We start from the raw sequence: 24,323 nt of genomic DNA, 5'->3' as shown, positions 1-24,323 counted from the left end.
ACCCTAGGTAAACGTCATCTCATTCAAAACTGCTCCTATCCAAGTCCTGCTGTCCTATCACCCCTGTCCTCACTAATCTATAGTGGTTGGCAGCGACTGTGGAACAATATCTCAGCAATGAGTCAGCTTCCTCAGGAGGGAAGAAAATTGGTGAAAAATGATTGAATCAATGTATGACTAAAGAGCATTAACAGATTTATGTGGGTGGTATTATGTAACTGAAAGATCCAGAAGTTTAGCGAGTTTGGACATTGCCAATGCTCTCTCCCAGATATGTAATGAAATGTACCCCAGGCTGTTAAAAGAAGCAAGAGAGGAAATGGCAGAAGGTTTGACCATCATTTTCCAGTCCTCACTGGATACAGGTGTGGTGCCGGAGGATTGGCGAACTGCTAACATTTTACCTCTGTTTAAAAAGGGATCGAGGGATGGACTACATAATTACAGGTCAGTCTGTCTAACCTCAGTAATGGGAAAATTATTGGAATCTATTCTGAGAGACAGGATAAACTGTCACTTAGAAAGGCACAGGTTAATCAAGGATTTGTTAAGGGAAGATCTTGTTTGACCAACTTGATCGAATTTTTTGAAGAAGTAACAAGAAGGATTGATGAGGGTAGTACAGTTGATGTGGTCTACATGGATTTTAGCAAGGCTTTTGACAAGGTCCCACATGGCAGACTGGTTAAAAAAATAAAATCCCATGGGATCCAGAGAAATGCAGCAAGGTGGATACAAAGTTGGCTCAGTGGCAGGAAACAAAGGGTAATAGTTGACGGGTGTTTTAGTGACTGGAGGGCTGTTCCCATTGGTGTTCCGCAGGGCTCGGTACTGGGTCCCCTGCTTTTTGTGGTTTATATTAACAATTTGAACATAAATGTAGGGGGCATGATCAAGAAGTTTGCAGATGACACAAAGATTGGCCATGTGGTAGATAGCAAGGATAGCTGGAGGCTGCAGGAAGATATTGATGGTCTGGTCAGATGGGCAGAAAAGTGGCAAATGGAATTCAACCCAGAGAAGTGTGAAGTGATGCATTTGGGGAGGTCAAACAAGGCAAAGGAATACACGATAGATGGGAAAATACTGAGAAGTATATGAGAAGTGAGGGACATTTGAGTGAATGTCCACAGATCCCTGAAGGTAGCAGGCCAGGTCGATCAGGTGGTTAAATAGGCATGTGGAATCCTTTCCTTTATTAGCCAAGGTATAGAATACACGAGTAGGGAGGTTATGCTGTAACTGTATAATTCATTGGTTAGGCCACAACTTGAAAACTGTGTGCATTCTGGTCACCTCATTACGGAAAGGATGTAATTACACTAGAGAGGGTACAGAGGAGATTTACGAGGATGTTGCCAGGACTGGAAAAATGCAGCTATGAGGAAAGATTGGATAGGCTAGGGTTGTTCGCTTGGAACAGAGAAGTCTGAGGGGAGATCTAATTGAAATGTACAAAATTGGGGAAATACTAGAATGTATTATTAAGGACATGGTAACAGGGCAGTTGGAAAATCACAATATGATTAGGCAGAATCAACAGTTTTATGTAAAGGAAATTGTGTTTGACGAATCTAAGAGTTTTTTGAGAGTGTAACTAGCAGGGTAGATGGGGGGAACCAGCAGATGTAGTAATATAAAAGCAAAATACTGCAGATGCTGGAAATCTGAAATAAAAACAAGAAATGCTGGAAATACTCAGCAGGTCTGGCAGCATCTGTGGAGAGAGAAGCAGAGTTAACGTTTGAGGTCTGTGACCTTTCATCAGAACTGGCAAATATTAGAAATGTAAAAGGTTATAAGCAAGTAAAGCGGGGGTGGGGCAAGAGATAACAAAGGAGAGATTCAGTGATGGTAATGCCGTTGAATGTCAAGGGGAGACGTTCTCTCTTGTTGGAGATGGTTAGGTTCTCTCTCGTTGGAGATGGTATGGTCATTGCCTGGCACTTGTTTGACATGAATGTTATTTGCCACTTATCAGCCCAAGCCTGGATGTTGTCCAGTTCTTTCTGCACACAGGCAAGGACTGCTTCAGTATCTGAGAATAGTGAATCGTACTGAACATTGTGCAATCATGAGCAAACATCCCAACTTGTGACCTCATGATGGGGGGAAGGTTGTTGATGAAGCAGCTGAAGATGGTTGGGCCTAGGACACTACCCTGAGGGACTCCTACAGTGATGTCCTGGGACTGAGATGATTGGCCTCCAGCAACCACAACCTCCTTTCTTTATGCTAGGTATAACTCCAACCAGTGGAGAGTTTTCCCCCGATTCCCTTTGACTTCAATTTTGTTCGGGCTCCTTGATGCCACACACGGTCACTTGCTGCCTTGATGTCAAGGGCGGTCACTCTCACTTTCCCTCTTGAGCTCAGCTCTTTTGTCCATGTTTCGACCAAGGCTGTTGTTATGGCCAGGTAGTAAGGGGTGTGTGTGGTTCCCACTGTTCATCTCCCAACTGACCACAGCAAGTGTTTTTGTTACTAGGGTTTTAATCCCTTGTGTTTTATTTGTCAAATAAACAGACTGTGACAAGTTTTCTGGAAGGTTTAAAACAGAAGATTAACTATTTATTGAACATTATTCATTCACGAAATGGTCGCAACGCACCCACACACGTATTCACTCACTCACACATACACAAGAATAGATAGATAGAGAGGGAAAGGGTTTGAAGTAAGGTCCGTGTTCAGGGTTCACGATAAACCTTCTCAGAGGACAGTTTCTCTATTAATGTTGCAGGCCTGGGCTGTTTGTAAATTTTTCTGGTGGTTGAGATTTCAGTCTAGAGGTGGTGTCACTTTCAGTCTCTGCTACACTGAGTTGAAGGGTAGAATTTGCAGCAGGGCTCCCTTGATTTTTGCTGGATCTCTCAGCTGGACAGGCTTTGGTGTTGTTATTATGATCTCTCTTTCTCCAGAGGGTTACTTTTTAAAGTAAAAATCTCACAAATGTTGCCTCTTTTAGGAGATGCAGGAGCCCTGCCATGTAGTGACCAACAGTGGACCAGGATGTGGCTACTTCACACCTTCTTTGTTTCAGAAGAACCCATTCAATTCAGGAATGACTCTTAATGGGTTCAGGATGAGTGTAATTAATGCCTCTTAGCTTGGAGTGTATCCTTTTGTCCTACAGACAGTTTGAATGTACAGGGCCAGGTTGATTGATCTTCTGCAGCCATTTTGCAACACATTGTCCACTTTTTTAAAGCAAAAGTCAATTTCTATAATTCTTCAGTTTGGGTTCTGTAGTTTCATCACTGCACTTCTCGTGAGCGTAACACTGTAATGAGGTCAGGAGCCGAGTGGCCCTGGCGGAATCCAAACTGAGCATCAGTGATCAGGTTATTGCTGTGTAAGTGCCGCTTGATAGCACTGTCGACAACACCTACCATCACTTTGCTGGTGATCAGGAACAGGCTGATGAGCCTTAATTGCTGGATTGGATTTTTTCCTGTTTTTTGTGGACATACCTGGGCAATTTTCCACATTACCAGGTAGATGCCAGTGTTGTAGCTGTACTGGAACAGCTTGGCTAGAGGTGCAGCTAGTTCTGGAGCACAGGTCTTCAGTACTATTGCATTACCCTTGTTACATGCTCCTCTAATTTCCTGATATATACTCTGTCCGACATTATGATTACTGATGGGGTCCAATAACCTACTCTCACCAATGTTTTCTGCCCTTTGTCATTTCTTAGCTCCGTCCATATTGATTCTACATCCTGATTTTCTGGGATAAGATCCTTTTTGTCTATTGCTTATATCTCATCCATTCTTATCAGGGCTACCCTCACCTCCTTTTCCATTTTCCCAATCTGATCTAAAAGACAAGCATGCTAGAATATTTAGTTCCCAACCTTGGTCACCCTGCAACCATGTCTCAGTAATGGCTACTAGATCAAACCCATTTATCCCTATTTGCCCTATTAATTCATCTATCTTGTTACGAGTGCTTCATGCATTGAGATATAATGCCATGAATTTTAATTTTTTACTGTTTTCCTCCAATGTGGCCTTATTCACTGATACCCCATCGCTGTTGTTAAACTCTCTCTCCCTTCCTGACAATCTGTTTGATTTTACCCAAATTGCTTTACAGCCTTGACTTTTCTCTTCAAACTTACAAATTTACTCTTACCTGAACAGTCTCTCCCCCTTTTAGTTTAAAGCCCTATCTACCACCCTAGTTATTCGATTCGACAGGACACTGGTCCCAGCCCAGATTAAGTTGAAACTATCCCAACGGAACAGCTCCCTCGTTCTCCAGCACTGGTGCCAGTGCCCCATGAGTTGAAACCCATGCCTCCCACACAACCCTTTTAGCCACGGATTTAAGCCTCTAATGTGTTTGCCCCATGCCAATGTGGCTCAGGTACTAAATCAAGAGATTATAACCTTTGAGGTTCTGCTTTTTAATTTCCACCTATGATATTGGTTCCTATATGTACCATGACAACTAAAGAATCTATCTAGTTTAAATTTATTAATTTAATGAAATATTAATTATAGGTTCCTAGTTTCTAATTTAAACCACTCACCTACCTAAGGGAGCAATAAAATGTATTACTCACCAGCCAATCACCAAGCTGCTGTCCTAGGCATACTGAGTCTGTGTTGTTTACCCCAGCTGAATAGTCACTACTGGAAAATCTCACACATTTTTAAACCTGGTTTAATTATCCGAATACTTCACCTTTGCTTTGATACATGCCCGAAGCTTGTTCTGTCATCCTGAAGCTGTTGTAATTCCCAACATTTCCATCAAGATATCATGGTGCATCAGCAACCAGGCAGCTAAGTATGAAATAGTTCTGGAATGTCTCTGCCTGAGGCAATACTGATAAGCTTGGTGAGACACTACAATGTTGCCAGGAAATATGAACATACAAAAATTAATTGGCAGGAAATAAATAACTGGTCCATCAAGCCTGCTGCATAGCATGATGGTGAGTATCATGACTGAACACTTCCACCTAATACCCCCACCTACCACCTCTCACCCACCCCACCGCCCCTCCAACTCTCACCCACCCTGCAGCCCCTCCACCTCTCACCCACCCCTCCGCCCCTCCACCTCTCACCCACCCCACCGCTCCTCCACCTCTCACCCACCCTGCAGCCCCTCCACCTCTCACCCACCCTGCAGCCCCTCCACCTCTCACCCACCCCACCGCCCCTCCACCTCTCACCCACCCCACCGCCCCTCCACCTCTCACCCACTCCACCGCCCCTCCACATCTCACCCACCCTGCAGCCCCTCCACCTCTCACCCACCCTGCAGCCCCTCCACCTCTCACCCACCCTGCAGCCCCTCCACCCCTCACCCACCCCACCGCCCCTTCACCTCTCACCCACCCCACCGCCTCTCCACCTCTCACCCACCCTGCAGCCCCTCCACCTCTCACCCACCCTGCAGCCCCTCCACCTCTCACCCACCCTGCAGCCCCTCCACCTCTCACCCACCCCACCGCCCCTCCACCTCTCACCCACTCCACCGCCCCTCCACCTCTCACCCACTCCACCGCCCCTCCACCTCTCACCCACTCCACCACCCCTCCACATCTCACCCACCCCACCGACCCTCCACATCTCACCCACCCCTCCACCCCTCATCCACCCCACCGCCCCTCCACAACTCACCCACCCCACCGCCCCTCCACCTCTCACCCATCACCTCTCACCCATCACCTCTCACCCACCACCTCTTACCCACCCCACCCCCCCTCCACCTCTCACCCACCCCACTGCCCCTCCACCTCTCACCCACCCCACTGCCCCTCCACCTCTCACCCACCCTGCAGCCCCTCCACCTCTCACCCACCACACCGCCCCTCCACCTCTCACCCACCCACCGCCCCTCCACCTCTCACCCACCCACCGCCTCTCCACCTCTCACCCACCCTGCAGCCCCTCTACCTCTCACCCACCCCACATCCCCTCTACCTCTCACCCACCCCACCGCCCCTCCACCTCTCACCCACCCTGCAGCCCCTCCACCTCTCACCCACCCCACTGCCCCTCCACCTCTCACCCACCCTGCAGCCCCTCCGCCTCTCACCCACCCTGCAGCCCCTCCGCCTCTCACCCACTCCACCGCCCCTCCACCTCTCACCCACCCTGCAGCCCCTCCACCTCTCACCCACCCCACCGCCCCTCCACCTCTCACCCACCACACCGCCCCTCCACCTCTCACCCACTCTGCAGCCCCTCCACCTCTCACCCACCCCACTGCCCCTCCACCTCTCACCCACCCCACTGCCCCTCCACCTCTCACCCACCCTGCAGCCCCTCCACCTCTCACCCACCCCACTGCCCCTCCACCTCTCACCCACCCTGCAGCCCCTCCACCTCTCACCCACCCCACTGCCCCTCCACCTCTCACCCACCCTGCAGCCCCTCCACCTCTCACCCACCCTGCAGCCCCTCCACCTCTCACCCACCCTGCAGCCCCTCCACCTCTCACCCACCCCGCAGCCCCTCCACCTCTCACCCACCCCACCGCCCCTCCACCTCTCACCCACCCCGCAGCCCCTCCACCTCTCACCCACCCCACCGCCCCTCCACCTCTCACCCACCACACCGCCCCTCCACCTCTCACCCACTCTGCAGCCCCTCCACCTCTCACCCACCCCACTGCCCCTCCACCTCTCACCCACCCCACTGCCCCTCCACCTCTCACCAACCCTGCAGCCCCCCCACCTCTCGCCCACCCTGCAGCCCCTCCACCTCTCACCCACCCCACCGCCCCTCCACCTCTCACCCACCACACCGCCCCTCCACCTCTCACCCACCACACCGCCCCTCCACCTCTCACCCACCACACCGCCCCTCCACCTCTCACCCACCCACCGCCTCTCCACCTCTCACCCACCCTGCAGCCCCTCCACCTCTTACCCACCCTGCAGCCCCTCCACCTCTCACCCACCCCACCGCCCCTCCACCTCTCACCCACCACACTGCCCCTCCACCTCTCACCCACTCTGCAGCCCCTCCACCTCTCACCCACCCCACTGCCCCTCCACCTCTCACCCACCCCACTGCCCCTCCACCTCTCACCCACCCCACCGCCCCTCCACTTCTCACCCACCCCACCGCCCCTCCACCTCTCACCCATCACCTCTCACCCATCACCTCTCACCCACCACCTCTTACCCACCCCACCCCACTGCCCCTCCACCTCTCACCCACCCCACTGCCCCTCCACCTCTCACCCACCCTGCAGCCCCTCCACCTCTCGCCCACCCCGCAGCCCCTCCACCTCTCACCAACCCCACCGCCCCTCCACCTCTCACCCACCACACCGCCCCTCCACCTCTCACCCACCCACCGCCTCTCCACCTCTCACCCACCCTGCAGCCCCTCCACCTCTCACCCACCCCACCGCCCCTCCACTTCTCACCCACCCCACCGCCCCTCCACCTCTCACCCACCACACCGCCCCTCCACCTCTCACCCACTCTGCAGGCCCTCCACCTCTCACCCACCCCACCGCCCCTCCACCTCTCACCCACCACACCGCCCCTCCACCTCTCACCCACCCACCGCCTCTCCACCTCTCACCCACCCTGCAGCCCCTCCACCTCTCACCCACCCCACCGCCCCTCCACCTCTCACCCACCACACTGCCCCTCCACCTCTCACCCACTCTGCAGCCCCTCCACCTCTCACCCACCCCACTGCCCCTCCACCTCTCACCCACCCCACTGCCCCTCCAACTCTCACCCACCCCACCGCCCCTCCACTTCTCACCCGCCCCTCCACCTCTCACCCATCACCTCTCACCCACCACCTCTTACCCACCCCACCCCCCCCTCCACCTCTTACCCACCCCACCCCCCCCTCCACCTCTCACCCACCCCACTGCCCCTCCACCTCTCACCCACCCCACTGCCCCTCCACCTCTCACCCACCCTGCAGCCCCTCCACCTCTCGCCCACCCCGCAGCCCCTCCACCTCTCACCCACCCCACCGCCCCTCCACCTCTCACCCACCACACCGCCCCTCCACCTCTCACCCACCCACCGCCTCTCCACCTCTCGCCCACCCTGCAGCCCCTCCACCTCTTACCCACCCTGCAGCCCCTCCGCCTCTCACCCACCCCACCGCCCCTCCACCTCTCACCCACCCCACCGCCCCTCCACCTCTCACCCACCACACCGCCCCTCCACCTCTCACCCACTCTGCAGGCCCTCCACCTCTCACCCACCCCACTGCTCCTCCACTTCTCACCCACCCCACCGCCCCTCCACCTCTCACCCATCACCTCTCACCCACCACCTCTTACCCACCCCACCCCCCCTCCACCTCTCACCCACCCCACTGCCCCTCCAACTCTCACCCACCCCACTGCCCCTCCAACTCTCACCCACCCCACTGCCCCTCCACCTCTCACCCACCCTGCAGCCCCTCCACCTCTCGCCCACCCTGCAGCCCCTCCACCTCTCACCCACCCCACCGCCCCTCCATCTCTCACCCACCACACCGCCCCTCCATCTCTCACCCACCCACCGCCTCTCCACCTCTCACCCACCCTGCAGCCCCTCCACCTCTCACCCACCCTGCAGCCCCTCCACCTCTCACCCACCCCACCGCCCTTCCACCTCACCGCCCCTCCACCTCACACCCACCCCACTGCCCCTCCACCTCACTCCCACCCCACCGCCCCTCCACCTCTCACCCACCCCACCGCCCCTCCACCTCACCGCCCCTCCACCTCACACCCACCCCACCGCCCCTCCACCTCACACCCACCCCACCGACCCTCCACATCTCACCCACCCCACCGCCCCTCCACCTCTCACCCACCCCACCGCCCCTCCTCCTCTCACCCACCCCACCGCCCCTCCACCTCACCGCCCCTCCACCCCACACCCACCCCACTGCCCCTCCACCTCACACCCACCCCACCGCCCCTCCACCTCTCACCCACCCCACCGCCCTTCCACCTCACACCCACCCCACCCGACCCTCCACATCTCACCCACCCCACCGCCCCTCCACCTCACCGCCCCTCCACCTCACACCCACCCCACTGCCCCTCCTCCTCTCACCCACCCCACCGCCCCTCCACCCCACCGCCCCTCCACCTCTCACCCACCCCACCGCCCCTCCACCTCACACCCACCCTGCGGCCCCTCCACCTCTCACCCACCCCAAAACCCCACCAGCTCTCCCCAACCTCGCAGCCCAATTATTCTATTACATTCCATTTCATTTTATTTAAATGTTGCTGCTCCTAAAGTAAAATGGAATTGACCCCTGCCTGAAGGTGCCTGTACTAAATGGACAATCCTCTTCTTGCTGTTGAAAGGAGTTCCAGGTTTTGACCCAGAGATGATGAAGGAATGGCGATATATATATATATATATATATATATATATATATATATATATGTCCAAGTCAGGATGGTGTGAGACTTGGAGACAATTTGGTTGCTGTCCCCTTCATCAGAATTGAAGCTTCTGACTTTGGTTACAGATGTATTTCTTTGTCCATAGTCTACATACTACATGGAGGGAAACACGGGACACCGAGTGTTTCAGACTCAGTTTGGACGGATTGCTGTTAATATCTGTTATGGTCGTCACCACCCTTTGAACTGGCTCATGTACAGCATTAATGGCGCTGAAATTATCTTCAACCCGTGTGCTACTGTGGGGGAGCTGAGGTAAGAGAACAGTGTAACTGCATTTAATGGTAACCTGTCGTGACATTTCACTCTCAGCTTGGCTAGAGGTTGAATTGTTCTGGACAAATAGTTCTTGGTATAATCAAACACGTCGTTGATTCATTTCATTATGTGAGCATTATGCAGAACAGATGGGCATGGCTTTCTCACTATGACTGTTCATCATCAACTTTAAACAGTGAAAAGGACTAATTTTCTGGTGAAAGTTTGTTGTGTTTTCTAATTTCCCCCGTCCCCAAATATTGGAAATCTTTCAAATTGAGTACCAAGGGTGTGTGCAGGAAGGAGATCTCGTCATATTTGTACTTAGTTTCAGATTACAGACCTAGATAGATTGATTAGCCTGTAATGCAAATCCAATTAACTAAATGAGAATATTATCAGAAAGCTATGCGAGGTACAGATGGAAGTCCTGTTCACCAGATGGAACCTTTCTAAATCTACTTGAACATATTATCACATTTAAATCACATTTACAAGCATATTGTATCTCTCAGCTGTTGCAAAGTGGTTTTGGCGGAGCAGTTTTAATATTGACATTTAATTGATAAGACCTCTGTACACTCTTGTCAGGTATGATCCTGAGTGAGCTGTGCATTTTGACAAAGTGCTGTGCATGAATTAAACTCCTAACTTTGGGATAAACATGTGGAGTTGTCCCCTGAGGGCAGCTGGTGCCATTTCTCTTAAAGAAAAGTTACCGTGGGCAGTGCACTTCACTAGGACTGGGATGGAGAACGGACTGTGTCTTTAACATAGTAAAACTTCACAAGAATGTTATCAAACAGAATTTGACATTGAGCCACATAAGGAGATATTAGGGCAGGAGACCAAAAGCTTGGTCAAAGAATTAGATTTTAAGAAATGTCTTAACATAGAAACATTTACAACACAGAAGAAGGCCATTCAGCCCATCGTGTCTGTGCTGGCCGACAAACAGCCTAATCCTACCTTCCAGCTCTTGGTCCGTAGCCCTGTCATTTACGACATCTCAAATGCATATCCAAGTATTTTTTAAATGTGATGAGCGTTTCTGCCTCTCTCACTTTTTCAGGCAGTCTTAATGGAGGAGAGGGAGGTAGGAAGGTGTTGAGGTTTAGGATGGAATTCCAGCACTTAGGGCATTGGCAGCGGAAGGCACCAATGGTGGAGTGATTAAAATTAAAAGGGGATCTCTCCGTATTTGTGCTTAGTTTCAGATTAGAGACCTATATAGATTGATTAGCCTGTAATGCAAATCCAATTAACTAAATGAGAATATTATTAGAAAGCTATGCAAGGCACAGATGGAAGTCCTGTTCACCAGATGGAACCTTTCACATTTAAATCACATTTACAAGCATATTGTATCTCTCAGCTGTTGCAAAGTGGTGCTGGTGGATCGGGAATATTCAAGAGTCAGATCTAGAGAAGGGCAGATATCTCGGAAGATTGTAAGGCTGGAATAGAATACAAGGATGGGGAGGGGAGAGGACATGGAGGGATTTGAAAACAAGAATGAGAATTTTAAAATCAAGGTATTGTTTAACCAGGAGCCAATGTAGGTCAGCGAGCATCGGGATGATAGCTGAACGTGACACGATATGAGTTAGGAGACGGGCGGCAGAGTTTTGGATGACCTTGTGTTTACGGAAGGTAGAATGTGGGAGACCGGCCAGGAGTGCATTGGAATAGTCAAGTCTAGAGGTAATGAAGGTATGAATGAGGGTTTCAGCTGCAGATGAGCTGAGGCAGAGGTGGAGGTGGAAATAGGCGCTCTGAGTGATGGCACGAATATGTGGTCGGAAACTCATTTTGGTCAAATCGAACCACAATGTTACGAACAGTCTATTTCAGCCTCAGGCAGTTGCCAGAAAGAGGAATGGAGTTGGTGGATAGGGAATGGGGTTTGTGGTGGGGACTGAAGACAATGAAGTCTTCCCATTTTTTTCATTCATTCACACTTGGATTCATGCAAGGGCAGCATTTATTATCCATCCCTAATTGCCCTTGAGAAGGTGGTGGTGAACCACCTGCTTGAACCGTTGCAGTCCATGTGGGGTAGGTACATCCACAGTGCTGTTAAGAAGGGAGTTCCAGGATTTTGACCCAGCAACAGTGAAGGAATGGCGATGTAGTTCCAAGTCAGGAACTTGCATGTTGTGATTTTCCCTTGCCTCTGCTGTCCTTGTCATTCTAGGTGGTGGAGGTTGCGGGTTTGGAAGGTGCTGTCGAAGGAGTCTTGGCAATTTGCTGCAGTGGATCTTGTAGATGGTACACACTGCTGCCACTGTGCATCGGTGGTGGAGGAAGTGAATATTTAAGGTGGTGGATAAGGTGCCAATCAAGCAGGCTGCTTTGTCCTGGATGGTGTTGAGCTTCTTGAGTGTTGTTGGAGCTGCACCCATCCAGGCAAGTGGAGAGTATTCCATCACACTCCTGACTTGTGCCTTGTAGATGATGGACAGGATCTGGGTTACTCGCCATAAAATTCCCAGCTCTTGTAGCCATGGTCCAGTTATGCTTCTGGTCAATAATGCAGTCCCTAAGTTTAGTTGGAGGAAATTTCTGCTTATCCTGTACTGGATACAGTGGCGCAGTGGTTAACACCGCAGCCTCACAGCTCCAGCTGACCCGGGTTCAATTCTGGGTACTGCCTGTGCAGAGGTTGCAAGTTCTCCCTGTGACTGCGTGGGTTTCCACCGGGTGCTCTGGTTTCCTCCCACAGCCAAAGACTTGCAGGTTGATGGGTAAATTGGCCATTATAAATTGCCCCTAGTATAGGTAGGTGGTAGGGGAATTGAGGGAAGGTGGGGATGTGGTTGGAATATGGGATTAATGTAGGATTAGTATAAATGGGTGGTTGATGATCAGCACAGACTTGGTGGGCTGAAGGGCCTGTCTCAGTGCTGTATCTCTAAATAAATAAAATTGGCCATTGTAAATTGCCCCTAATGTAGGTAGGAGAATTGAGGGATGTGATAGGGAATATGGGATTAATGTAGGATTAGTATAAATGGCTGGTTGATGGTCAGCATGGACTCGAAGGGCCGGTTTCAGTGCTGTATCTCTCTATGATGCTATGGATGTCAGAAAAGCAATCTGGAAAATTAGAGACAGCGTGGTGGTGTAGAACTGGGTGTTGTCAGCATACATGTTGAAACTGACTCTGTGTTTTTGGATAACATCCAAAGGGGCAGCATGTGGATGAGAAATAGGATAGATCCTTGGGAAATAGCAGAGGTAACGGTGCAGGAGTGGGAAGAGAAACCATTCCATGTGATTCTGTGGCTACGACTGGATAGCTAAGGATGGAACCAGGTGCATTTTGCCCACTCACTTCTGTCTCTGTTCCTTTGTATCTTCCTGCTCCCATCAACACAACTTACTGTGCATTTTAATTCAGTGTCAGAGATAACGTTAAACATATACAAACCATTAATAATAAATAATAAAAACAGAAAATGCTGGAAATACTCAGCAAGTCAGGCAGCATCTGTGGAGATAGAAAAAGAGTTAATGTTTGGGGCTGAAAGGCCTACTCCTGCTCCTATGTTCCTATATTCAAGACCGAGATTGACTTCCACATTTTAAAGATATTAAGGGATATGGGGATAGTGCGGGAAAATGGTGTTGAGTTAGAAGATCAGCGATGATCTAGTTGAATGGCAGAGCAGGCTCAAGGGGCCGAATGTCCTACTCCTGCTCCTATTTCCTGTGTTTCAGGTAGATAACCTTTTGTCAGAACTGGAAAAGGTTTGCGATGAAACAGGTTTTAATCAAGTACAGAGACGGGGAAAGCGGGGGAGAACAAAAGGGAAGTTCTGTGATAGGGTGGAAGGCAGGAGAGATTAAATGACAGAAGGGATGATGGTGCAAGGCAAAAGGAAATGGTAATGAGGCAAGTAAAGAAACAAAAGATGGGTCCAGAGGAGGTGGAGATGGGAAAAGCAATCATCAGCAATAGCAGCTGTCTGAAAAAATAGGGGCAAAGGTTATGATCTGAAATTGTTGAACTCTCTGTAAAGTACCTTGCAGAAAGATGAGGTGCTGTTCCTTGAGCTTGCATTCGCACAATGTAGGAGGTTGACGACAGAAAGGATATACAAATGATTGCCTAGGTTAGAATATTATATTCTGCTTTGGGAGTCTTACCTTCAGAAAGGTATCAAGGCTATGGGAAAGATGCAGAAAAGATTTACTAAGGTCCTGCATTGGATGAGAGGTTTTTGTTAAGAGGAGAGGTGAGAGTAAGTGGTTCAGTGGTTCAGCTCTGTTCAGTGGTTCAAAGATTTTCAAAGCTGATGCATTTTGATAAGATAAATCACCTGCTCTATTAATCTTACTAAAATGCATCACAATTGTGTGAATCAGTTACTGAAGGGCAGTATTAAGCTTAACTCAGCCCTGTAACCTTTACATGATACTGGCTTTTGTTCAATGATATTTGCTGCTTTTATAGTTCTGACTGTGTGATTAGAGGAGGATTCCATAAGCATTGATTGTCAAAAGGTCAGGAAAGCAGCAACTCAGTAACAGGAGCCCGATTATTTACTATCCTGGGCTTTAGTAATGTTGGTAGATGAGGTTGTAGGCTGCTCCTTACAAACAAGCCATATCCCAGATCCTGCTGTTGAGGAAAACACAGAGAAGGAATTAACTGCATCGTGGGTTATGATCAACGTTGCCTTTAAGCTGCGCAGCCGCACAGCAACCTGGAAGTCCCTGCATAGGCCACGCACAAGCCGGCCACTTCTAATTACCCCGTGCACATGGCCATGCAAAACAACTTAAAGGGGCCATGCACTTTAAAAAATCGCCTGCGCACTCCATAAAAAAATTAGAGGGAACACTGGTTACCATCTGGGGAATGTTTACACCAGTGCAGCTTGACTTGGCAACTACCCAGTAATGTGGGCAATTGCCCAAGTACATCCTATCTACAAAAAGCAGAATAACTTTAAGCTGGTCAATTACTGCCCTATCGGCCTTTCTCAATCCTCAGTGAAGTGATGTAAGGAGCTAGCAATACTGTCATCATGTGACACATACTCCTCATTAACCTACTCACTGACACTCAATTCCAGTTCCAGTCCCATCAAAACCACTTTGCTCCAGACCTTATCAGAGCCTTGCTCCAGAGGTGGACACAAGCTGACTGCCAGAGGAGAGGTAGGGGTAGCTGACCTTAACACCAAGGCAGCATTTGACAGTGTTTTACCAAGGAACCCTGGCAAAAGGGAGGTCAATGGGGTTCAAATGGAAAACCCTCCACTGGCTGGAATCGTATCCAATTCAAAGGAAGATGGTCATGGTTGTCAGAGGCCAATCAGCTCAGGCCCAGGACTTCTTCAGGGAAGTGTTCTTGGCCGAACAATCTTCAGCTACCACATTGCTAACCTTCCCTCAGTCGTATAGTCAGGAGTGAGGCTTGTATGCTCACAATCCGACAATGTTCAGCCGCATTTAGATTCTCCTCATACGAGATGGCCAAAGAAATGACTTGTATCGATAACTAAATTGCTTTCCAGAGTATGTGTCAATCTCCTCGATACATTTATTTTCAGACAGATCAGCCAATAAATGCAACAAAATGATTTGAAACATTCCTGTGTGAAGGAAACAGTTTTTAACTCCTTGTGTACCATGACAAAATTAAAGGGCTCAATACCGTATTAAATCTTAGAGAAATATACCTCATTTTCCTCCCAGGCATATTATTAAGTGTAAAGGAGAGTTTTTACCTTCTGCCTGACCTGGGCTTTACATACCAGTTGCATTGGCTCAGATTTTTCTTTTAGGAAGTTTTTATGAATGATAAATATAACAAGGTTCAGTTAATGGGCAGTTCCCTGATCTCATTAGTGGAAACGCTGAGGAAGGAAGTGCTTCTTTAAGTTAACTGTTTGTTATTCTAACTGTTTCAGTGAACCTATGTGGCCTATTGAAGCCAGGAATGCAGCCATTGCCAACCACTGTTTCACCTGCGCCATCAACCGAGTCGGGACGGTGAGTAGCAGCTTCTAACTTAATGGGCTGCTGATGGGCCAGCGGAACAGGGCCTCATTACACAATAACACTTAAACCTGTTGTTTTTGCTTTTAATGCTAGGGCTTCCTTTCACTGATTCAATGTCACAAACAATAAAACAAATCCCAGAAATATAGTTCTTTGTAATTTCACCAATCACTTACTGTAAATTTTACAGCATGTGGACAAAGATAGCTGGGCTGAATTGTAGGTTTTTAGGGATCTTTTTCAAATCATGACAAGATTTTTCTCTTATTTGTATTCAGTTCGCCCTTGGTTGCTAACCTTCAAATTAAATGACTGTAATAAGACAGTAACTATCCTTCCTGAATCCCCATTTAAATGAAGTACTTTAAGAAAATGATGCTAAAAGATTCCTGACGTAGCTGAACGATATCCTGTGAGGAGGATAGTGATAAATGTCAAGAGGACATAGACAGGCTGGTGGAATGGGCAGACAAATGGCAGATGAAATGTAATGCAGAAAAGTGTGAAGTGCTTCATTTTGGTAGGAAGAACGAGAAGAGGCAATATAAATTAAAGGGGGCATATGTGCACAAATCATTGTCGGTTGCAGGGCAGGTTGAGAAAGCAGTTAATAAAGCATACAGGATCCTGGGATTTACAAATAAAGTACAAGAACAAGGAAGTTTCTGGGCACCACACTTTCAGAAGGTTAAGGTATTAGAGAGGGCGCAGAAAAGATTCATGAGAATGGTTCCAGGGATGAGGAATTTCAGTTACGTGGATAGATTGGAGAAGCTGGGCCTGTTTTCCTTGGAGGAGAGATTAAGAGATTTGATCGAGGTGATCAAAATCATGAAGGATCTGGACAGAGTATGTAGGGAGAAACTGTCCCCATTGGCCGAAGGATTCCGAACCAGATGACACTAATTTAAGGTGATTGGCAAAAGAACCAGAGGCAACATGAGGAAGAACTTTTTTACATAGCAAGTGGTTAGGATCTGGAATTCACTGCCTGGAAGTGTGGTGGAGGCAGATTCAATCAAGGCTTTCAAAAGAGAATTGGACAATTATCTGAAGAGAAAAAATTTGCAGGGCAACGGGGACTAGGTGAGTTGCTCTTGCAGAAGAGCTGGCACAGACACGACAGCCCAAGTGACCTCCATCTGTGCTGTAGACATGCCACGATTCTATGATTTGTGTCTGAGTTTGAAAAGAAACAAGCTTGCATTTAAATATCACCTTGAATATAAAAAAAAGACACAGGAGCATATTCAGAAAAAAATAGAAGCCAAGCCAAAGAAGAAGATAATTAGGAGGGATGACCAAAAGCTTGGTCAAAGATGTGGGTTTTAAGGAAGGTTTTAAAGGATAAGAGAGGGGTAAAGAGGCAGAGAGGTTTAGTGAGGGAATTCCAGAGATTTGGGCCTAGATGGATAAAGGCACAACTGCCAATGGTGGGGCGAAGAGAGTTGGAGGTGCACAAAAGGCCAGAGTGGGAGGAGCACAGAGTCCTGCAGGACAGGATGTAGGGCTAGAGGAGGTTAAGGAGTTAGTGAGAGGGAAGGGAGGCCATGCACAGATTTAAACAAGAACAGCTAAAAAATAGTTTCAGAACAGTTCAAACAGTTAAAATAAAATCCATCATACTGAAGCATCCATCTTATTTATCAACTGCCTTGTACAAACAAATGTAGCAACCTTCTCACAGGAGTCCTGGAAATCGAGCTTCTTCATGTTTAATGCATTTGGCTATAGTTAGTATCTGGAAAGGCATCATTTGCAAACAAACTTGTCGTATTGTCCGTTGTCAACTTGTATCTTAGAAAGACGGTCGTTCTTACAATAATAGGTCTGAGATCAATAGAAAAGTGGGAAGTATTGAAAGCAACTTTTGAGTAAGCTGCTAGTGAAATTTATTCCAGACAAGTCCAAACAGATGAGAACAACTGTAAACCTGTGCAGTTCAGTCATGAGGTAGTTGGCCAGATTAGCTAAATTATGGTCATGTAAATTAACTGGCACAGACACGATGGGACAAATGGCCTTCTGTGTCATAAATTTTCTATGAAATAATTGTAAATGCAGTTAAAAATTGAACATATGGAATACTGAAGGTAAGATTGCAGAAAACCTCTCCAGTACCAATAACAAATTTATCAAATGCATGTGCAATTAACAAAGGGTGAAAGAAATTATACCTGCCAATTGGAAGCTGGACTCTTGGGACAGGGAATAATTATTAAGAAGATTCTATGCAATCTCCTTTACCGAGGAAGAACAGAATGTTGTTAAACACAGATTTCCAAAAACAGCGGTTAGTATGAAATCACAATATATTTGATTATAAAAGGGTAGAGGCTTTTAAAGTAGACTTTCACCCTTTTAAAGTCTATTTTAACCTCACCAACTTCCCAGGTGTCTCTTCAGGTAAAGACTTGGGAATGCATTTTCCAAAAATGAGTTAATTACAGTTACATGGAAAGACGGGCGAAGCTGGGGTTGTTCTCCTTCGAGCAAAGAAGGCCAAGAGGAGATTTGATAGAGGAGTTTAAAATCATGAAGGGTTTAGATAGAGTAAATAAAGAGAAACTGTTTCCAATGGCTGAAAAAGTTGATAACGCGAGGGCACAGATTTAAAGGTGATTGGCTAAAGAACCAGAGGTGACATGAGAAAAACATTTTTACACAATGAGTGGTTAGGATTTTAAATCCACTGCCTGATAGGCTGATGGATACAGATTCAATCGAAGCCTTCAAATGAGAATTGAATAAATACTTGAAGGAAAAAAATTGCAGGATCTGGGGAAAGAGCAGGGGAGTGCTGTACTGTTCTATAATTCTCTGAAAGGAGCAATGCACAGGCGATAATCAGGCAGGGAGGATTGCACACCTATTAACTCCTGCTGATCTTCTGTTCAGTAATTTTTTTTAATTTCCAAGGATCACTTTTATGTAGGTTTTATTCCTTGAATATTGTTTGTCCAGAGTGACAGTGAATCAAGGATCTGCACAAGTGATAGAAGACAGCACGAGGCAGTTGAGAAGAAAACAGTAATGCTGCTATGTAGTACATAAAATAATGTTATTGTGAATACGTATGTATGATTAATGTAATCTCTACAAACTATTCCTTTTCAAAGTATGTCCTATGATAATGTTGGAGGCTGGTACAAGAGTGGGTTAACACATTTCCCTCTGGGTTCGAATCCAGCCCTGACTGATAGGGTAAAAGTCTCTGGTTATCAAGGATCTATAGAAATGTGAAATGAGTTTGATCATGAGAGGAGCCTGACAGTGTCTTTCACTTCATTTTCCTCTGTCCTTGTGGGCAAACATTCATTCAGAGGGGTGCAGAGAAGTTGGAGTGAGGCCCAGTGTCAAGCTGGGCTCTGATCAGAGGATTTAAGGAGGCAATGGGAGGCTTTGACCACTCAACGTCAGTACAGGCTCAGTTAATATCGTGGAAGCACTGGGTAACCTCTTGGAATGCCCTGGGCATCCAGACAGTCAGCTGAAGAAGAGCCAAGTGCCCTTTTCTTCTCCAATGGAGATGAAGCTAAGGATGATGAATGAGAGGAGGAGGACCAAGATTTAATAGGAACAAGAGTAGGCCATTCACCCCTGGAGCCTGTTCCATCGTCTGTACCTCAACTGCTTTGTCTCTATATCCCTCAATACCTTTACAAGTGTCTCAGGCCTCAGGCAATCCTGTCTAAGTTAGCTCAATGAAAGTCGTTTGATTAGTTTAACATCAGGATAACCTCCCAGCTAGCTTTGTTCCTAGTCTTACCCTGGTGAGGATATGGATACTATGATCATAGTTGAGCTGGCTGTTGCGTGCCTGTTTGTAGAGTTTATTTTTCCCATGTCATTTGCAACAAAGATCGTCTGTGAGTGTTTGATCCAGATGGCAGTGGTGGCATTCAGGCCAGATAATCTGTGTCATGCAGCAAAGGTTTCCAATCAGGTAGCCACTGCTGATCTGGAGACAAGAATCGGAATGTGCACCAAGCTATTGGTTCTGCTGTTTAGTTTGGAATGTAGATTTACAAGAGAGGTTACAGAAGCTACTTGCTGGGGTTCCAGATCTTTGAGGGACCATATTGAGGCAACTTCAAAGAGGCAGAGTTTATGGCTTATTATAGGAATTACCCTGGCAACATCAGCACGGGCCTGGCATTCTGGGATTAAAAAGCAACATTATTTAGGTCGAAAGGCATGAAATGACTCAGCAATGTAGCGAGCAGGGCTTCAAGAAGAGGAAGCCCCATTGGCCCCCAGCTGCCTCGTAAAGTACCAGCTGTGGTGAACCTGGCTGGGACACCCCTGGGGGATTACTTCAAGAATGGCGTTCAATTCCCCTGGTGCTTCAGTAGCACAAACCAGCAGCACAATCTACTCCTTACTTATTGTGAGTTCTCTGCAGGTACCAGCCGTGGTTCAATTGGTAACACCTCTGTGTCAAAAGGTTGTGGTTTAAGCCTCACTCCAGAGTGTTGAACATAAAATCTAGGCTGACATTCCAGTGCGGTACTGAGGGAGTGCTGCACTGTTGGAGGTGCTGCCTTTCAGATGAAGCGTTAAACCTTGGCTCCGCCTGCCCTCTTAGATGAATATATAAGGTCCCAGGGCACTATTTTTGGGGGGATTTCTCCCCCGTGTTCTGGCCAATATTTATACTTCAACCAGCATCTCTAAAATAAATTGCCTGGTTGTGGGAGCTTACTGTGCACAAATTGGCAGCCATGCTTCCTACATTACAACAGGGACTACACTTCAAAGTACTTCATTGGCTGTAAAACGCTTTGGGACATCCTGAGGTCATGAAAGGCGCTATAGAAATGCAAGTTCTTTCTTTGTTTCTTGCTCAACAGTTATAATTTTCATGGGACAGTTTAAAGCTCCTTGGAACAAGATCAGAAAGCTGTTGCTAAGAAGAATAACAAAAAAATTCCCCAGGGCCAAGAACATTATTTTACTTCTCTTACTTTGGTTTTCAGAAGTGTGGGAAGTTTTTGGCTAATATTTGACCTTCGGGCTCTAGCTGCCTTCATCCTGAAGAAGAAAGTCAGGACATTGGTCATGAAGCATGACCATTTTGGTTAGCTTGCAACCACGTCCTGAGTTTCTTCCACAAGTGAGATGCATCTGTCCTATGGGACGTTGGAGTTGTCTGCTGTAAGCATGGGAACAAGACATATCCAGGGCCGTCACATACAATACTTGGCACAGGAATAAACTTCCTCCATTATAACAGTGACTACACTTAAAAAGTATTGCATCGGCTATAAAGTGTTTTGGGATGTTATGAAGCGGGGAAAGGCACTATACAAATGCAAGTATGTCTTTCATGATGCATATGCCTCTTAGTTAAGGCTCCCCACCTAAGCACTTTGATTAAGCAGTTAATGATGACTATGTTTGGTATGTATCATTGGATACAGACTGTCATGTGTTCTTTGTGTTACATTAAGTAGCACAATGAGATACGTGGATTCCAGTGCCTTGAAGATCTCCAACAGGTTTATTTACAGCTAAACTAGTATATACAATACAGAGCAAACTATGTACAGAACCTTTGTTTAGGGTGTTAGTTACAGAGTGACTATGACTACATCTGGTACTTAGCTCGTTAGCATACTGAGTTCTTAAAGTGACATCACTCTTGAAGCAATCATACAAGTCCTTTCTTTCCAAAGATAAGTCTCATACGCTAGAAGTAAAAACACAGAAAATTGGATAACATCGAAATTAGTTATATGGGATAGAGATTAGAAAATTTATAAATGCAGAAGCTTAAGAGTCCTTATATCGTTTTGGTGGTTTGACAACTCTTCCCGATCTTGTTATGGTATAACCTTCTGGTGTTGTGGATTTTACCCATGGCTGTTTTTGGTTTGCAGACATATTGTCAATGTGTTAATTATTGTCCTGATGTTCCATCACACCCTCATCCTCAGAGTGTGTTCTTTCGAGTATACCGTGCACAATTGGAGTATTGCACACTTCTCTTAGTTGGCTTCGGTTCCTCCTCAACACGAGATGTTGTAACCTCCTAAGACCTAGGCTCACTGCATACCTCTGCGGGTAACCATGTTCTCATTATGGGGTGCATGACCTTTTGTCCTACATGTAGCTGTGGTAGTTTTGCCCCTGCATGTTCATGCACCATCTTCATTCTCCCGTTTTTCGAGTCGTGTCATCTGCATCTCAGAGAATTTGGACTGATGATGGCTTGGCAGAATCGTTCGCACTTGTCTGCCAAACATGATCTCTGCTGGTGACGGGAAGCCCATATCCATAGGTGTAGCTCTGAGGTGGAGCATGGCAACATGAAAATCTTGTTTCGTTATCCTACACTTCAGGATAAGTGATTTAACTGTGCAAACCATTCGCTCAGCAAGACCGTTCGATCTAGGGTAATGTGGTGAGGATGTCACATGGTTTAGGCACCATTTGACACACATATCCCTGAAAGGTTTGCCCATTTACTGTGGCCCATTGTCAGAAATAATTTCTTCAGGTGCACCGAATAGACTGAATATGGCACTCAATGTGTCTGCGACGAGCGCGGTTGAAGTGTCTTTTACCTGTCTGACAACTGGAAATTTGGAGAAATAATCGAAAATAGATCAGTGGTTATTTTGGACCAAGGGACTGACAGAATCACATGAGGGTGTAGAGGTTCTTTACGTTGTTGTGGCTGGTGGCTCTTGCATGCCTCGCACATCCTCACTAACTTTTCAATGTCACCATTGATCCCTGGCCAATAAACAGTGTCTCCTGCCAATCGTCTTATTCACTCTATGCCCATATGGCCTTGGTGAAGTTGTGACAAAATGTCCTCGCAGAGAGCTTCGGGCAAAATCACTTGTTTTCCTTTGAAGGTGATGCCTCTTGAGATCCCGAGTTCATCTCTATAAGGCCAAAACCTTGTGATCCCAAAAACCAGAGCAAGTGTTTCATGCTCTATGTTTGAGTAATTGGATTATGCTTAGGGTAAACTTCTGGATCCAAATGCAATTAGTTTGCCATCCTGCAAGATGCATGCTCCAGACCCTTTTTGTGAGGAGTCGACTTCCAGGATTGTCGTCTTCCTTGGGTCGTAGTACTGCAGGGTACAGGTTTCTGGTGACAATGCTTGTTTGAGAGAACATATGCTGCTGGTCCTCCTGTCATACAAATGGTGCGTCTTTCTTTACGAGCCTTCTCAGTGATGATGTTTTGTCAGAAAAATTTGGAATGTATGGTGCCAAGAAGTTGAAAAATCCAAGGCATCTCTGTGGATCTTCTTAGAGTCATAGAGAGATACAGCACTGAAACAGGCCCTTTGGCCCACTGAGTCTGTGCTGACCAACAACCACCCATTTCTACTAATCCCATATCCCTACCATTCTCCTACCATCTACCTACACCGGGGCAATTTACAATGGCCAATTTACCTATCAACCTGCAAGTCTTTGGCTGTGGGAGGAAACCCACACGGTCAGAGGGAGAACTTGCAACCTCCACACAGGCAGTACCCAGAACAGAACCCAGATTGCTGGAGCTGTGAGGTTGCAGTGCTAACCACAGTGCCTTACATCTTCAACTTTGCCTGGGTCAGGACAGATGAATCGATGGAGCCAAAGAAATTGATCTGACTTACATTCACCTGGCACTTCTTGCTGTTAAAAACGAGCCCTTTGCCACGAGCTACTGCCATCAGTGAAACAAGATTTTGATCATGTTCTTCTTTGGTTTTGCCCAATACCGCAATGCAGATACATCCAGGCACGTTTTCTATAATTCTGTCCATATGCTGCTGAAACAGATCTTGACTCACAGATAAGCTAAAGGGGAGTCTCTGGATGCAATATCTTCCAAATGGTGTCCTGAAGGTGGTGACTTCTTGATATTCCTTAGCTAGGTGTACCGACCAACTTGTTTAGCATCCAACTTGGAGAAGAATTTGGCTCCTGTGAACTTGGGATTCAATTCCTGTAATGTTGGAATCTTGTGGGGGCATCTCCTTAGGGAGCGGTTTAGGAGGAGGCGGACTAGCTGGGCAGAGAAGCATGGCTGAACAGCAATTTAGATTTATACATCGCCTCTGACATATTAAAACATCCCAAGGTGCTTCATCAGAGCATTATCAAACACAATTTGACATTGAGCCATATAAGGTGATATTAGGACATGTGACCAGAAGTTTAGTTGAAGAGGCAGCTTTGAAAGAGCATCTTAAAGGTAAAGCGGCGATGAGGTTTGGGGAGTAAATTCGAGGATGTGGAAGAGGGTGCAGAATTGGAAGAGAACAATGTTTTCAAATCCCTCCCGATCACTGTAACCTCCTCCAGCCCCACAAGTCCCCTCAATGAACATTTTAAAACTGAGGCATTACTGGACCAGGAAACAGGCACTGTAGGTAGGCTCAGGTCCCTCCCCTTGGTATCTACATATCCCTGTTGGCAGATTCAGGTGCGAATGACTTCACTGTGACCCTCAGCAATGCTTAGGAAAGCTGTGTTGCCCTCAGGAAGCAATAACTGATAGTTGCAGAAAAATCTCTCAAAGGAGACCTTCAGCTGGTGATCTGAGCTTACTGCTTAATGAGTCCTGCCATCACCGCCCACTTTAGCAACAAACTCAACTCATTGATTTACTGGCATGTAGCT

At 47.5% G+C, this 24,323-nt stretch overlaps 1 protein-coding gene across 2 annotated transcripts in view; it reads left to right on the top strand.

Annotated features, from left to right (window-relative positions):
* upb1 (ureidopropionase, beta) overlaps positions 1-24,323 on the top strand; it is a 224,277-nt gene that overhangs the window by 97,401 nt on the left and 102,553 nt on the right. For both annotated transcript variants that reach the window (XM_068055441.1, XM_068055442.1), the window contains exons 6-7: positions 9,500-9,669; positions 15,597-15,678. In XM_068055441.1, coding sequence (XP_067911542.1) covers positions 9,500-9,669; positions 15,597-15,678 — 252 coding nt within the window. The remainder of the gene's footprint in view (positions 1-9,499; positions 9,670-15,596; positions 15,679-24,323) is intronic.

Source organism: Heterodontus francisci, chromosome 23 (genome assembly GCF_036365525.1).
Source record: "Heterodontus francisci isolate sHetFra1 chromosome 23, sHetFra1.hap1, whole genome shotgun sequence".
In the NCBI taxonomy this organism is placed as follows: domain Eukaryota; kingdom Metazoa; phylum Chordata; class Chondrichthyes; order Heterodontiformes; family Heterodontidae; genus Heterodontus; species Heterodontus francisci.
This window is presented reverse-complemented; position numbering and strand designations above follow the sequence as displayed.